Raw genomic sequence first — 17,909 nt, 5'->3', positions numbered from 1 at the left:
TTACGGCGATTAACGTTCGCTCGAGAAGACCCTAGAGCAGGAGCTCGAACTGTCGTCCTCTGTCGAGTGACATACGCGATTTCGATGAATTGTCAAGGTGACCTGCGTTTATCACTCTCGTCGATCCTCTTTTGACGTCCGTGACAAAAACTCTGGAGGTGAGGAGGCTTTCGGTTGTCCGTCGGTTCCCAGTGTGCCCAGTGAAACATGGATTACTCGTACTTGAACCAAGCGGCCGCGGCCGCCGCCGCGGGCTTCGAGGCCTCTAGCTGCGCGTTGGCAGCCAGTGATATGCAATGTGGATACGGGGACCTGAGTTCCTGCTCGCAAATGAGCCAGGCCGCTTATCGCTACACTGCGGCCAGGGCAGCTGGTTACCCAGGGAACGCGGGTGCCACGAGTGCAGGAGGTACTACCCCGCTGGGGGCCCACCACACCGCCCACTCTCATGCCCACACGCACCATGGGGCCCATGCAACTCCCTGCTCGGTCATGGCTGCTAGATCGCAAGAGGTCCATCGACATGCGGCTTCGATCTTTCCGTCGGCTATCAATCTGCAGAGTGAGTGACAGTAGACTTTGTTTGGAAGAGAAGGTGGTGGACGCAGGCTTTAAATATTTGAGCTTAGGTTTTAGTTTTTGGAGTCTTAAGTATTTTTGAGCCTGAAGTTGTTTTGGAATTGAATATCTGTTGCTTTCGTGTGACTTGATCGTAAGGGTTTTTAGATACAGTTTTTGGATATATTTTTTTATTAGTTTAGTGATAATTTAGCTAGATTTTTTATTAAAACGTGAAGGAACTCTTGTATGCATTTTGATTATTTTCTTTCATTTGAGTCTTTATATTATTTTAATGGGTATTTATTTTGATCTGACTTGAATATCTGGGTCTTTCGTTTCAATAATGATTTTCTTGGTACCTTGATAATATTCTTGTTTAATAATTAACTTTTAGTAGTTATTTTTATTCAGTGTCTTCGGTTCTAGTATTTTTAACAACATAATATTTATACCAATTTTTTTTCCTATTTAAACAACCTTTACTTAATTGAAAATTAAGAAATAAGAATGCCTGTTTTTAAATCTTTTTTCATGCTGAAGTCTTTCGGTTGTTTCTGCTAAAGTTATTTCCATTTGTTTGATGTTAAAGAAGTCCGTTTTTATTTACCTAATCTTATATAAAACAACTAAAATCTGTAACTTTAAAATGATTATTTTTCTTATGATTTGTGTTGACAAATGTGATTGTATCTTTTAATAATTTTCGTGATAGCTTATGGGTGATCTTTATTTTCTTCAATATTTTCGTGGATTATTTAAATAGCATTTATTTTTATAAATTTATGTGAAGAATTTAATAAACAAAAGACTTAGTTCTTTTTCCAAGTACAAACTTCCACTTTCAAAACATAACATGCATAATGCAAACTTTTTGAGTCTTGTGTCTTAGATTTCTGTAACAACAAAATAAAATCTCCTTCTCATACTTTTGATTAAAATTTTCCCATGTTTTTTACAAATTAATCTTCAAAATAAATTATTAAAGTCTAAAGCAGTATACATTTTTTAATGGCAGAAGTGTTATAAGCTCATTATCTAGTATTTTAATGTACAGTTTGCATAATATTGCATTTAATAATTTTATAAACTATATTTTGCACTCGGTCAATTCTAATTTATAGTATTTTATTTACTGATACAAGTTATTATTACATTTCACCAGCGACGGGTTTAGAAATTAACGTGTCTGTCTTCACTTTACCTAATGTGCTTCATTGTCACATTAAAACGTGATTATACAATACATCTGTAATTGTAAAATTCTCATCACTCAATCAGCTATGAAACATTTATGAAAATGAAAGTCACTACTGAGTGGAATACATTCCTATACTAGATCAATTTACCATTTCTTTACATTTTTTATATCTTCCTTTCAAACAGTGATAAGTTTTCTATGTATATCAAACCTACAGCTCATATACAACAAACACAATTCTAAACTAATTACACATTAATTATCCAATTCTACAATAAGCAATTACTAGCTTCAACGGAATGCATGTAAACATTTTTAAAGTTTGTAACTGGAAAAGAGAACTCAAGTGTTAAAACTTAAACTTACGCAACAAAATTCTCTAAAGTTTCACTATCTTGAAAACTATTGAAGGTAAAAGAAACTTTCCGAAACAAGTATTTTATCATTTTTCAGCAAAAATACGAAAGTGTACACATTACTAAGAACATTAACGAAGATTCGAAGTAATCTTTCGATATTCTATGAAACACCAAAAACTAGGAGAGTAGTTTTACTTTTCCTTTGAATTACCCTAATGAATCTCTTTCTTAATGAAACTCAATTACAATTTAAAATCACTTTCATTACAAAATATGACATTAATGAAAGATTCATTTTTGTTTTTGCCATCCATCTTTTACAAACATTACCAAAAAAAATTTTAGTGCGGCATACGCAGAGAATCAATTAAGTTATTATTCCTGATCGGGCTAGTTAGGTAATCGCGTTAATTCAACGAATTCCCATTCGACGGGCGCAAACTGGCAAATCAAACACCGTTCGTCCGTTAAAACGGCAGAATTTATGAAAGGACAATCAATTGGAAGGACGAGGGATTGAGGAAGGGTGGGCGGGCGAGGTGAAGGAGTTCGTCTTCCCTGGAAAAAAGAGGGTGGTCCTTGTTCTCCCAGGGGAAAGTTACTGCGATGACTCGTCGCGCTGCGACTCGTCTCCATGGCTCGAGCCCACCGCGGTGTTTTCTCTGGAAACGACGACAAGATGGCACTGAAAATCAATGGATGTGTCTCGTCCTCCCTTTCCCTCGCCTCCACCTTCCGACTCTCGTATTCTTGCCTCTCTTTGTCCCTCCGTTCTTGTCCTCTCCCTCGCCAGCACGTTCGTTTCTCAACACCTTGCTCCGTTCGACTGCTACGTCGGTTTTCTCTGCCTCTCTTTGCTCATTTTCACCCTCTGAACCACTCTTTCGCTCCCTTCGGCCCTCAGTCACTCATTGCTATGGTTACGTTCCTCGCTATCCCAGCCATCCTCACCTATATTCTATAATCTATAAGCTGCCTTCATGGCACATCCTTGAGAACACCTTGCTGGGCTATGCGTTCATCATCTAACTGAGCCACGAAGATTTTCTTCATGTTCCAGAAACATGTTTGACTTCAGTCGATGGAAATAGAATTTTGAATAGGATTGTTTTTGAGGGTTCGAGGGACACTTTCTGATGTTTTTATGTTTAGGAAAGTGGTTTAAAAGTTGGTACTGTGGAATATTGTCTTTGATTGCTCAGGAATATTGGAAGATCTTTATGTATTTACAACATTTAATAAAATTATTGAGAAAATAAATATAGATAATATATGAGAGGATTTATGTCGGATAAAGTATTTTATTCATAATTTTAGGGAAGCAGAAAATAGCTATAGAAGGAGCAACATCTGAGTCGTAATATAGTGCTTAAAAGTCTTTCATTCATTCTATCAGATTATCATTATCAATATTTCTTCATGATTGGCATACTATTAGATATTAATAAATAATTAAAAAATTCATGGATGCCTCAGATACACCATCAGTAATTTTATATTAGAAACTCAGAACATGGTTTTAGATCTCAAAAAATCTTTCAGCTATTCAAGTCTTCCAATGCATCCATCGAACTTCAAGTAAAAGAAAATCTTAAATTTTCAGGTGGGTTAGGATACAAGGCATACTCCGGACACGATGGCTTAGCAGAGAAAAGAAAACAGCGTCGGATACGAACTACTTTCACATCAGCTCAGCTTAAAGAATTGGAGCGTGCCTTCCAGGAAACTCACTATCCAGATATTTATACTAGAGAAGAAATTGCAATGAAGATAGATCTGACGGAAGCTAGAGTCCAAGTAAGTAACTTCCTGTTATACCAAAACGATCATTCTACTTGGCTATTACAAGTGCCAAAAGTTGTTATCAGTTCTCACCGAAAAGTTTGAAACAAGAGAACTGACCTTTCGAATTGAGCAATCTGGATTTATTATTCAATAAGTTGTTGAATATTCACTGAAATGGTCACAGTACTATGTGCACAGGTAGCAATTTCATCCCATAGATTTGATACATTGCCAATAGAACTGTTTAGACTTATGGTATGACCCTAAATTGAAATTATTTTCAGCAAAGCATATAGTTTCTTATACCTGAATTGTTATATGATTCTAGTACCATTTTAAAAAGTCAATGTTCGCTAAAATAAGTAATAAGTCTACTAAAATAATATTGAGAGAACATATTGGACTATTAATCACACAGACATTGTTTCCACCCTCTACGCTTTATTAATTATCAATAGAACTGTCTAAACACGTGGCCCATTCACAGACTCAAATTGCTTGGAATACCATAAACAATTTTCTCATTCAAAACTAAACAATTTCAAACTTTCGAACCTTCCCAAACTGCATCTCTATAAACCAAAATTTAATATCCACCCATACTTTACGTTTCACAATTTTTTTAACTGCTTCTAATCGCCCTAAACTAACAAAAGTTCTTCCCATTCCTCAATATTAGTTTATAAAAAAGAAAATTTCACACCTTGCCCTAATTAAACACGAGACAAATTTCCTCTCAGAAGGTTCAGCTTCTCCAAAAGAAAGACTCTCAAATTTTGAGCAAACTGGACGAGCCAACTGTTTTTCCAAAGCGTTTCACCCTGATTAGCGAAAGCTTGGTCAGAAAAAAGGACTTAAGTGAGATATAACGCCGACACGGGGCGTTTTCTTTCGTTCCCTTTCACCTCGAGGATATCCACCCTCTGGCGCAAAATGGAGGGACGGAAACGGAGGGACCAAGGGCGATGGCGGAACGCGCGCTCTATGTAATTGCGTTACGAGCCCCATTTTCGTTTTCACGGTTACCTGCGAGTCGCCCCGCTGATGGATTATACCGTCTAATGCCTCTGACGGATTAACTCGAACTTCTTGCGCGGAACGGAGGAGATTTAGGGGCTCGTCTTGCGTGAACGCTATCGAACGCGCGAAATTTATGATCCAATCAATGTATTTTGCATTTTCGACGCGACCTCGTGAGCTCTCGGGAATAACCAATTCAATTCTGAGTATTGATATATCGATATCCATTTTTGGTCCTGCGTTCATATTTCCTTCGTTTCCTGAGCTTGTCATATCTCTTACTCCTATCTATTTCACTTTTCATTTGATACGTTATGCTTGCTGTAATTCAGTGTAATGTACTCGGATGTTAAATTCATTCAGACTTCTAATTTCTTACGTTTCTGTACATGCCTTCTTTATGTTTATGGGTCTTTGGTCTTTTATGTCCAACTTTAGTAGCAAGATGTTATTTTTTATGGTTTCTTATTTTTTAAATTGATATCGTTTTTATGCGAATAACTGCATCCAAGATTCAAGACTGAAGTTATAATTCATATTTTCCACTGCCAATTATCTTCTTATACACAGGAAATGCATCGTAACTTTTTTCACGTCATCTTTGTCTTCCCTGACATCACCTTGTCTTCTGCGTGAGGGAAGATTTTTCTTACCCTATCTTTATTCAGATAAATGTATTCAAAGCTCACGGCGAAAGTTTCTGATCATATTTCTCGTTGTCTATCGTCTTTCTTCTTATAATTAGCTTATTTTTTAATATTATTTTTGTCTTCCTTAATATTACCTTACATTCTTCGCAGACTTTTGTATGAAAAAACAATCGTTTTTAAACAGAATTACGAATTCAAGTTACACAGTTGAAATTCTCGATTATCAGGTGCAATTTTCTTTAAACAACTTAGTTCTAATTTTATTTTTCATCATTACAATTTTTCTTAATATTATCTCAGGTGTTTTACTCTTGTAAACACAGAGAAGAATTTCTAAACACCATGTTTAGTCAGACAGACCTATTCCACTTGGACAAGTGAAATCATTCCTCTCATGGGAAACAGTAGTTTCTTTTCCTGAATTTTCCAACATTTTTCAAAGTATTTATTCGAGTAAAAAAAAAAGTCTACCAGACGCATTTCTTTGAGACGTGCAAATTCAAGGTGAATGACTTCCACCCATTTCCCCATACAGCTTCCTATTTCTTCCTCACACTGGTCGCATGCATCATGAATAGAAGCATCCCTTTGGCGATGTGCATTTCGGGCAGGTGTCTGCCATGGGTCCAAAAATAGGCGACTTCCAAGAACATGTCAGGAAACCAGCAGCGTCTTTCGTAATCGCGATCTCGTATAATAATAATCGTGATTGCCAATCACGGGCATTATATTGAGCTCCCTTCTGCTAAAATGGCAGTCAGAAACGGCGTGATACACCATGGACGGAGTAAAATTGAATTTATCATGATTTCAAGTGACAGAATTCACTGGCGTTGCTACGTTCTGATAGCGTGAATGAAATTCGATGAGATGGTTATGTTAATTTACTCCTGAAGGACAAGAGTAATTTTACTGAATCCTACCCAAGAAAACATAATTTTTTTGAAAGAAAAAGATTTTTTAGTTCTTATTTTGTATCAAAGGAACAATTCGTTCTTTGTACTAAAATATTGAAAGTTTATATTTTTTTCCTAGCGTAAATATTTGCAAGTATTTGAAGTAAATATTGGCCTTTTTCAAGGCATAAGTGAACACATGTCTTCTATGAAAGTAAAAAGATGAAAGTTTGCAGAAAAGTTTCATCTCCGCTGATGATTAGTATTTAACAAGCATCATATTTATTAACAATGCACGTAATCACATCCACAACAAGCATGAATACCTGTGTGCAATATTTTATGAACGAAAATTGCGATTTATTGAATAAGCAGAATTTCGATATCACGCATAACAGTATTTCCAAAATTGCGAGGGAGGTTCTTCACTTTCGACACCTATTGCCTGCCATTAAAAGCAGTCAGCCCAGATATTTTATCGCTGATAATACTAATCACTGATGTCCCAGTAACATATTCCGAAAACGTTGAAAATTTCATTAAACTGTGAATGCAATTTTGTCGATAGCTGCAGTGAAAAATATGTTGATTATCTTTTAATTGCATTCGTATTCGAATTAAACCATTACCAAAAAATATTGATGTAGAAATACGTCACCTTTAGTGATCGATAAATTAACCGTAAGTAAATCGTTAAATCGTTGGTTTCTTTTTTTAATTTTTCTCATTACTCGATTACTTTGCCGGAATAATTAATGAAAATGGAATGCACAGAAATCATAGTTTCATAGAAAATAGAAGTAAACACTTCCCTTAGTTAACCTTGTGGTGATAAACCGTGAATGTGTACGCATATGATAATTAAACACGAAGTTACTATCAATTTTCTAGCAGTTTGCGGCGCTACGGGACGACCGCCATTGCGGAAGAAGGTTTGCTCTGACATAGGGTAGCCCTTCGTCAACTCGAATCTTGTCTAACCCATATCCTTAGGTTCACCTTCGAATGTCTCTAAACATTACTCATATTTCCTCTTCATTAATAGAAAAAAACATGGGAATCAGTGAGTTGAAAAACAGTACATGTAAGTCTAAAACTAGTTATTTCCAAATAATTCCAAAACCACATGTAATCAAGTGTAAGATCAAGTGTCTCAGAATGTGGTTTTCAGATTTAAACTGTTCTTTAACTCACTGATTCATACATCTCTATAAAAATCAAAAGAAGCAAGCATCAACTTTGTCTCCCAACAGTAAATTCCCAATTGATAGATTCTGCAGCATACGACTATAAAACTTTAATAACTTTAATTTACAATTTCCCTTCTGCAAGAAAGATGTTACCATTTTAAGTTACGTGCCGTTCTCGCTCATAAATCAGCGTCTTGGTCCATGCATCTCATTCGCTCGATTCGTCGGCATTATGCATGCCTGCAGGTTGCCTGAAACGTTAATGGAGTTGTAATTCATACCGAATGACATGTGACTCAGGACAGCGAAACGTGTCGCCACGCGACAGACTGCACCCTCGGTGTCATCAATGGGATGTAGCGTCAGGATTACAGGCTGACAGAGGGTGAAGGGGGCCAGGGGGCCTCTCTCGTGGACTAACACTCGGGGAGTTGGTGGTTCGAGTCGTCGGGGCCCTCGAACCAATTGAAAGAAGTGGAACGATCTGGGTCGATGGGATTAATTCAATAGTCGAATCATTAGGCGACTGGGGTATCATCAATGCTGGAGGAAGTTTATATCGCGGGTTTAGATGACCATAGTTGTGGTATTGCTAGTTTTATTTTTTGGTATCAGGGCGATGCTTTTGGTGTTGAATAAGTCAGCTGATGTTTCAAGACGTTAATTATAGGTGCAGCATTGAGGTGTTGTATGAGAGAATAATTGGGAGTGGTTTACAACTAGAGGAATGCAATATTTTGGCTTGGGGATAATAGGATAATTTACAGTCCATGGTTGTCTGGAGTTGAGTAGTGATTTTTCTATTAGGAAGTAGATTTGTTTCTGTGTATTTAGATATTTAACGCTGAAATTATTAATCCTAGTCCATTGTTCAAGTAAATATAACGTATGGATATAGTTCTATTGATTTTTATTCCATAAAATAACACAAGATTTATTTTTCATGCAAAATTTCATATTTTGAGTAGATACTATTACTAAAAATTAAAGAATTTTATGCGGGCTGAATTCTTATTAAATAAAAATATAAAAATTGATCTCAAATCTCAAGTGAAGGTGACTCAAACAGTGTATAAAAATTACAACTTACTAACAATTTATAAAACTAGAAAATTGTAATACTTCTAGTATAGAAGTCCATAGTGTTCATAGTCTGTTATTTTGTTGCTACTTCAATCTTTCTATCTTAATCAATTTTGCACTTGAAAACTGTATTATAAGTCATCCAGTAGATCCAAGTTTTAAAGTACAAAATAAAATTTCCCGTGTTCATATTTCAACTTTTTTTAAATTTATAGTAAAACCATCATGACAACTTTTATTTATATTTCTATTGCTGAATTTTTCGAGAAAATACGGAAACAGAGTCCAATCGTATCGCTCCCGACGGTTCACTCGTGTCAGTCCGGCGGCTCGGTTGCATCGCTTCGCAGCGTGAAAGTAACATAAAGAAACTTTTTTATTCCTGTCGCACAAAAACACGTAACGAACAACACAGTAACATTTCTCTCCCGTTCTGCAATTTACACTCAACAACTATCATAATTTAAACATTACCTGATACGTTCGATTGTCGCACAACAAGCCATCGTTCTCTTCAGCGCATGCCACAGTGGAATCAGAAATCCAGTAACAGTGAATCGTCACGGTTGTGGTCAGACACGAGAGTGGCCTCGCGCTTAATGAGATCACTGTCTAAGCGATTTATACACCAGGCCTGATGGCGGGTCTCCGATTGATGCATCCCTTAATTAAGATTTTGGCTGCAGATCCATTCCCGCTCCTATCCCCGAACTTATTCGACTAATTGAAGAAGGCGACCCGTGACGTGCAGAGTGTCGCAGTGGCCATCGATTGCACTTCTGTTAACTACTTTTCTTCCTCGGCAACAAGGTAGTCGCTTCGAGTAGAATTTTCCTGGAAAGAAACTCTAGAACCGTCCATCTTTATAAATTTCGCTCGAACAGTTCGTATTTTCGCCTGAGTCGATGATTAAACACGGGAATCGCGATCCTCGTGATTTATAGAGGAAACGGAAGTGATCGAGCGAGACGATAATTCGGACAGACTTCCGGCAACCGTGATATCGATAGAACAGTTTTCGGTTGACTTGTAACCCGTTTAACGCGATGCATCGAGAGAATCTTGAACGTGATACGAATGTTTAGAATGCTCAAGTACTCGAACTATATCCTCCGTTTTGATAAAAATAAATTTTAAGTGGATCACTCTCTGTGGAACGCTGAGCACTTGTTTGTTTTACGAGACAGGCAGAGTTTTTTGAGAATAATTTCTCGTCTGTTACTTATATTATTTCATTTTGTTAATAATTAACAGTGAAATTATTACATGGTCACTAACTTGTAAATAATTCAGAAATTACTATTTTAAGATGTATATGACCGATTTTATAAATTCTCAAAATTCAACTGAATCTCATTCAACTACAGTTTGAGTACTTTAATTTTTCCAATGTTTAATTTATTTTTTACGCCAGGAGGTTTACAATCTTTAAAAATTCTATATTAGGGGAAAGAATTTGCCAAGTTGATTAATTTGAATAATTTCTAGATCATTTACTTTTTATTTATTTTTAGTTACTATAGTACCCAGATTTATATATGTAATCATATTTTTCAATAGTACTCAGTGAACAATACTATCATAACTTAGAAAGACATTACTTAACAAAAGGTACTAAAAAAGGCAATAATTTCATCGGTATATCATTTCTCTAAAACCGAGTGAGTGTGCATTAATTTATGGATGGTGTTGATAGAGCAACTTAAATTATCACGTATTGATCGCGACACTTGTGAGCTGCTCGTTAAAGAAGCTGAAGGCGTAAACGCGGAATTGCTTAGCGTGGTGCTTCTGGATGTTTGCAACTCCAGGCGTCGTTCGCCGTGGATGATACCCAGCAGGACAGTTTTTAATCACCGTAAGTGGATCTACATAGAGTTCGCAATTACCAGGGCACACTCCGAACATGGGCCCCTTGTGTATCAGCCACCCTCGGCCCACCAGCACCAATGTTTTCCCCATTTCATCCCTCTGGTGCGAGCATCAGCCCCTTCTTCCGCCCTTCCTGCCACTTCGACCTTCCGTCCCCCTCTGCTTCTCTTCACCTTGCTCCCGACGAGAATGTTATTGGTTATTCTTACTCTGCTACTTCTGTTTCATCCTGTACTTTGAACCCTTCCTGCTGCGCTCATTTTTGTCGGCAAATCCTCTTTTTCATTGCATCTCTCTGCGTTTGCGTTTTCTTCATCCCTTCGTTATTAATTTCCTTTTCTTGCAAAAACGTGCTCGAAACTTCTGATTTTGTGCTGTGACGTGTAGCTACATGTGATCTGTACATTGCTCTATATTAATCTATTAATGAAGTAGCTTTAAATAATTGAGTCTGTATTGGAATATAAAAATAGAATTCTTATGTTGCACTTAGGTACAAAATTTAATTTTGTATTATGAAATTTTTGTGTTGTGGACCAATACGAATGGACCATCGAACTTATACGAATAGGCCATATTTTCTGAAAAGAACATGCAGTGTAAATGTAAAATAATAACTGATACTGAATTTATACCTCAAAATAAGATAAACCTATCATAAAAACTATAATATGTAACTTATTTCTCAAATGTTTAAAATACCCAAATTCTAATTTACGTTTTCTTTTATTCTTCTGCATCTAATTTGTTACTCTTCATTCACTTGCACTTTATTTTGCATTTGCGATTTATGCACTTTCCCCCACTGTGTCAGTTTCCCTCTATATCTTTCTCAGCTTTCCACTTAATCAAAATATATTTTCTCCTTCTCCTTTTCATTCTGTTACTTCCTCCTAGTTTATGAATTCCTTGTATTTCTGCCATGCTCTGTTTACCTTTTGCTTTTCTACTTTGCTCGCCAGACCCTTCGTCAGAAAAGTCTCTGTCCCACCGATCACCCTCCCTTAAATTGACCTCTCGTTTCTCATGACGGTACGGTGTCCCAGCGGGAGAAAGAAGCTCGTGTTGATTTTCCGGGGACTCCGACTAGGTTGTCTGTCTCTAAATTGCTCCATCCTAGCCCCAGCTACCCTTATATTCTTCCGTTATCCGCTCGCGTGAGTGTCGTTGGACAGTTTGGAAATGTATTGCATTGTAGAAACGAAAATTTGATCGAAACTGAAGTCTGTGGTTAAGAAATTCACCAAATGAAAGGGGAGAAAAAAACTCAGGATTTAAGTAGTCAGTGCATTCAACAAAAAAGTCTTGCACAGTGCAGAGTGATAAAACTCGATACACAAATTAATTTATTCTACTTGCACATTTGTTCGTTTCATGTTCAATTAGACAAGGTTAAAATAGTATTATTTTTTACTCGAATAAAAATTGATTCTAAACAATTTACATTATTGGCATTTACTAGTAGAACGTTTTTCCAGAGAACTTTTGTTCTAAAAGCTCTTCTGAGACTCATCTATCACAAACGATAATTTCCTTAAACGTAGTATGTCCTGATATCAATAAATATTTCATTATATTATCATCAAAATCTGATTAAATTAACACAAAGATATACCTCTTAACAAGTCAACTGTTTTACCTTTCTGGAGATATATTTTGGAAGATAACGCAATTGTTTATCGGACTTCGACGTCTGTTGTTAGAGTTGGATCAGGATGCCCTGGGGGTGGAGCAGCAACTGTACGAAATCCTTGGTTAACCGGTCCAGAAGGAGGAAATCACAACGACTCACAATCGTGGGGTTAATCGAACGAGTAAATACGAGCCAGACGCTCCTACTGCACTGGAATTCCTAATGCTGCGTCCATAAGCTTTCGGGTTTACTTGGCAAAATGTTTACGCTAACGTACAGAATATTTCGCCTCTTTGGGCTCACTGAATTAAACTATAGTTCGAATTAAAAATAACTCAGTTTTAAAAAAAGGACCAAAGAAAAATTCAGTGATAATTATTTTTAATAAAATTCTGCCGAGATTCTTGCGAAAGGAATTATAATTGTGATCATTTTAAATTGAAGATTTAATGGATTTAATTTTTATGAACTTAATAGAGTTTACGAGAAAATAGTCCTTCCCTTTATTTTATTGTTATATATTTTTATTATTAAGGGCGCAGAATCTTAGCTTCATTAAATCCATTCTAGAGAACTCGTTTTCATCATTTCACTTCCATGAACATGAACCCTGAAGTTCTAATAACCGCAGGAAGTTACCTGTCTGGATCCGTCGTTGGTTCTTACTCCTTATTACTGTAGTTACATAATAGTCAGCCTTATAGTTAAAATTTAGATTGCATATTGATTTCCTCGTTAACAGGTAGTATCAGTCTTGTTTTAGAAATTCATCACAGTCTGATGTATTTGATTCTAACAGTTAGTACTCTTCAAAAAGTAATATCCTTTTAACGAGGACAACGTAAATACAAAATCCGAATTTCATGTACATACTCTGCAATCAAAAATATCACTACGCAGTCCTAAATAACGTACATCATAAAAGAACATGTTTTATACAAAAACAACTTAATTATAATCCTCAAAAAAGAAAAAATATTCCAAATAAGAATAGAACTCGAATGCCATGTAGGTATCATCAAAATGTATAAATTCCTTAGCTAAATTTCAAACAAGTTTTTTCTTTGCATCTCTTATTTCCTAGTTTCTTCAAACGAACAATTTTTCCATACCCCTATGAAACTTAAAAAATGTTTTCTTCCAGTCCAAACCAAATTGTCCAATAACAATATTCCACTCTAAATTTCTCTACACATGCTTAAAGTGGCCAAAATCTCCAAACGACAAGAACCTCACATGAGGGAGTATTAATCGCTGCAATGACTAGAAAAATTGAAAGTAACGAGCAGAAGGGATGGGAAACGAGGCGACAACGCGGAAGCAACGGAGCGTATGAAGCGAGGCTTAAATATTTATCCAAAACGGGGCGGACATCTGTCGGTGTGGCTCGTTGCATTTTATTTAGGCGGACCGTATTTATTTAACATTAACGCCGGCACGTAGCCACCCTAATTCACGCCGTCGTCGTCGTCCGTTCGGCAAACAACGGCACACATGCTGCCACGGTCTCTTCGGGGTTTGGTCCGTGGCCAAATACGAATTATTAGCGTTGTCACGGCCGCGTACTGCTTCTGCTTCTGCGTTACACGGTTTTTGGTCGACGGATGACGTAATTTCATTCTGCTGCCGACGGGGACGACGCTTGTCAGCCCTCCGTTTGATTTCATTGAGAATTCCTGAGGACCGACTTTCGTTCATCCAAAGAATTTTTTCTGGATAGTTTGCATTTCGTGTATCGAGCTATTTTGCAAATCTCAGACCTAATATAGACGTAATCCTTTTTGGAAAAGAGTGTAAGAAGTAATTGATTCTAGTAATGGCTTGGTATTTGATATGTGTTTTAATAGACATATTCAGGCGGTATATGATAGTGTTTTTCTACTAAATTCTTCTTGTCTACTTTAATATCCTCTAACGAGCCCTTTAAAGCTCCTGAATATTAGATCTTAGCGCAGTCAGTTTATCGACTCAAAATATTTAACATTCTAATCTAATACCAAAGTTTATTTTCATAGAAAATTACCTCTTATAAACACCTATCCCTATACTGAAGAATTTCTACGAGCAATCAAAATCTCAATTTAATCGAAGTTCCCTATACCTTACTTCTATTTCTATTTATTTGACCAAAACCCTGCCAACAAAATCACTAGCGACTTTCTCATCACAGAGGTACTCAAATCCCTCTACACTCTACACAATCCACCGACTATTCAGATCACAATTTCTCAAGCAAGAGGTTCATAAAATCATGAGTCGATTAAGCCGGGAGCACCGAAGGGCTGGGAGGGCGGCAGCTTCAGGTATTTTCGACGTCCGTCGAGTTTACTCGAATTTCTCGAACGTCGAGCGTTCAGCAACGGCAGCAGTAGCAGCAGCAGCGACTGATAAAAATCCAATAGCAGTGTTTGCCGTCCGGAAAGGGCAATCACGTTCATCATGGTGTCCCTGGCGCCCCTGACTCTCTGAATCCACCCCTTTCCCCCTCTTTCCCGGCCGCTGCCACTCAGCCCCGTGCTACGAAGCCTGAATGTAGCCGCCCCTGGAAAATCTAGGGGTGGGATCCACGTGCACACACGTCGAGGAACGGGCGAAGGGTGAGACGAGGACGGACGCAGGGCGAAAGACAGGGACAGAACGGGACAAGGGGCGAGGGGATGGCTTTGCTGGTCAGATAAACGGTAAAGCAAATAAATCCGCTACTTTAACATGCAGGTCACCGCCGCTTTCCGTTTATTTTATTCGTTAAATATTTCATTTGGCCAACTAGAGCCAATTACGAGCGCTGCCTGCCGTCGTTTTGCTCTGACGAGCAGAGGGACCTCACGCGTTCTATATCTGTCTCTCGCTCTTTCTCTCTGCTTTTGTACCTTGCACAGGGCGGTGGAAACATTTTTGGAGTCCTCTTTGATCTCGGGTCACAGAAATTCGTTGGTTCCTGACATTTCAGAGATTGTGGTAGTTACGGGGACTCTGAAAGTTAAGACTTTTCAGTTTTAGTGGCTATTTTATTATCTGATATTTTAGTGGAATGAAAATACTGGAATTCGAGGGTATTGTCTTTTATGGAACGTGAATTTCTGGTAGTTGGTTAATTTACTTGTAGGAGTGACTCTGTGAATACTTTTGGCAATGTATCGGAGATGATACAATCTTAATCAAAAATGATTGTCTCACGTAAAAGGTAAACTACTCTAACAAGTACCTGAGTGTATGTATATTAAATAATATTTTGAAACACAGTATTGTCTGTTACAGTAGTTTTAATAAGCCAGAAGAAATATATGATAGATCTGGCGAGTCTCTCATTTAAATATAAAATAAAACTTAAGAAAGTGCTACATAGTTATTTTCTTTACAAAAAAATGTTAATGGTCTCCTATAGCCCCTAGTCTGTGTACAGTTGAATCCACCATGTTGCTTTATTTAACCATATAATTCACCAGTTATTTTAAGCAACATTTCTACAAAGGTCAAGAACCTTAAAAATACTTTCAGCTCAGAGCTATATCACCAGCTCCATTAAGAGTGCCCCAAGTTTCAACACAGTCCCTTCTATTTTTCTGCTTCCTAAGAATTCCCCAGACACATGAAACCACCTTCATCTCTCTCCTCCCTAAGTACACTTATACACACTAAAATCCTCTTCATCTCCTTATCTTCTAAAACCCTTTTAAGCCCACTGAGTACCTCCTTTATATATCTAATTCCTATCAATCCCCTAAACACTTAAAATCCTTTTTATACTTTCGTTATCTAAAAAACCTTCATCTTTCTTTACTTCAGGTGTGGTTCCAAAATCGACGCGCGAAATTCCGAAAACAGGAGAGACTGGCCCAGCAGAAATCCTCATCCCAAAGCGGAATTGGTGTGGACAGTGGTGCCTCTAGCCCAGTGGCGAGCAACGTGAAGGCAGAGGGTCGTTCACCACGGAGTCCAGCGACGCCACCAGGTGGTTCCAGCAGCGTTCTCTCCTCCAACGAGGTGAAACCCATCACAAACCCCAATTTAGTGAGCGTGAAGCACACGACAGACACCTCGGCGGACGGCAGCTCTCCCAACCCCCGGGGAACCAACAGCGGGGGCGGAACATGGGGCTCCTGTAGCCCGAGGCCCTTCTCAGCGGCGCTACCACCTTATCTGCTGGACCCATTGCCCCTGAAGACCGCGAATCTCTACTAATCGCCCCGAAGAAACCATTCCATCCCGGCAGAATCGTGTAAATACAAAGTGTGTTGCGTACTTGAACGATAACAGGGCGCTGTTCAGAGGACACTCGGTTCCTAGGTTGTTGCTCGGCTTCGCCGTACTCTTAGGGTAATTTCAATGAGACTCTGTTGTACTTATCGAGAAGATGTGATTAGTTTTGCAGGATGGAGGGGTGTACTGCAGATAGGAATTTCATTTTCATTGTTTTTCTTTCTTTTCTTTTGTTGCAGCCTGTTGCAGCCAGTGAGGATGGTTTACTGCAGAAGTAGAGGAAGTGTTTGATTTATTTTGGCAGTGCCTGTAAGTTTTTATTTATTTTTCAGTCCTTTTGTTTATTTTTGGGAAATATAGCTGGAGCATAATTTAGAATGTCACTCTCTATTGTGGTACATAGGGCTGAGTTTCTTTGAGGTGGATTTGGTACCATCTATCCCATTTTAATCTAACCCAGAGTAAAAGTCTTTGCAACCAAGATGGTCAAGTGATCTTTGAAGTCCATCTCAGACATACTAGTAAAAGATGAGGGCCAATTTGTCTTTCGCTTGGTACTTGGTTGTGGAGCCTACTCGAGAATGGAGAGATATGTTTGGTAAAGGAATATGTAAGATTAAAGTGTTCCTGAAGCCTTTAGCCTGGAGCAACATTAAATATAGTAGATACGTGTCCTGTTATGTGGACAGTGACCTCAGATACCCACTAAATTATGTTTCAACTATAAGAGTATTTACATTTTCATTAATACCGCGCAAGGAATTAAGTTCCAAAGTTAGCTTATTCCCCTGTCGAGGAACAATTCCTAAAACAAGAAAACGATATTCGCAAAACAGCCCAGAGATGCTAGTATACACGTACCGTCCTACATTCCTCATTGCTAACTAAAAACTCAGTGTCAGTAGTAATGTCCAATAAATTTGTGTCGAAGCAAACGCCAAAAGGTGAAGTTTGTTTCGAAAAGACTCTAAAAAAAGGAGTGGCACTAGTTTCGTCTAATCTAGATCTAAATTTGAACCGAAGACATTTTCTTCACTGCGTTAGCTTTAGGCTTCCTCGAAAGTCCACCATATTGTTCCACGAATGACTTTTGAGGAGCAATGAGGAAGATCGCGAAAAGCGTTTCTGAAGGAGCTCTGAACAGCGTCGTTCCTTCCGCCACTTTTGTTAAGCTCGTAATGATAATATCGATGACATCGATGTGGTCGGCAGTTGTACAGTTGTTGCTATAAATATAGAGGATTAGTGTTTTACACCGTACTCATACTTACCATCCATTTAAAACGGGAGCAAAGTGTGTTTTACCTTTCCGCTCGTCGAAGCAACGATCGACGAGATACCAAGCAGATAGTAGCTCCACCGATCGTGTATCATTGGCATTTCAAATATACACTCACTCAGAATTACACATATTAGCGTGTAAGATTTTATTAAAGCCCATTGTAAAGATATGTTAGTCCAC

The 17,909-nt window shown here is 37.9% G+C and overlaps 1 protein-coding gene across 1 annotated transcript; it reads left to right on the top strand.

Moving 5' to 3' along the window:
* The first annotated feature begins 207 nt into the window (after positions 1–207).
* On the top strand, positions 208–16,429 carry LOC143180514 (uncharacterized). Its single transcript, XM_076380284.1, has 3 exons — positions 208–562; positions 3,722–3,915; positions 16,034–16,429. Exons 1-3 carry the CDS (start codon positions 208–210, stop codon positions 16,427–16,429), a joined length of 945 nt encoding a protein of 314 aa, XP_076236399.1.
* The last annotated feature ends 1,480 nt before the right edge of the window (positions 16,430–17,909 follow it).

This window comes from Calliopsis andreniformis, chromosome 6 (assembly GCF_051401765.1).
Source record: "Calliopsis andreniformis isolate RMS-2024a chromosome 6, iyCalAndr_principal, whole genome shotgun sequence".
NCBI classification, from domain to species: domain Eukaryota; kingdom Metazoa; phylum Arthropoda; class Insecta; order Hymenoptera; family Andrenidae; genus Calliopsis; species Calliopsis andreniformis.
This window is presented reverse-complemented; position numbering and strand designations above follow the sequence as displayed.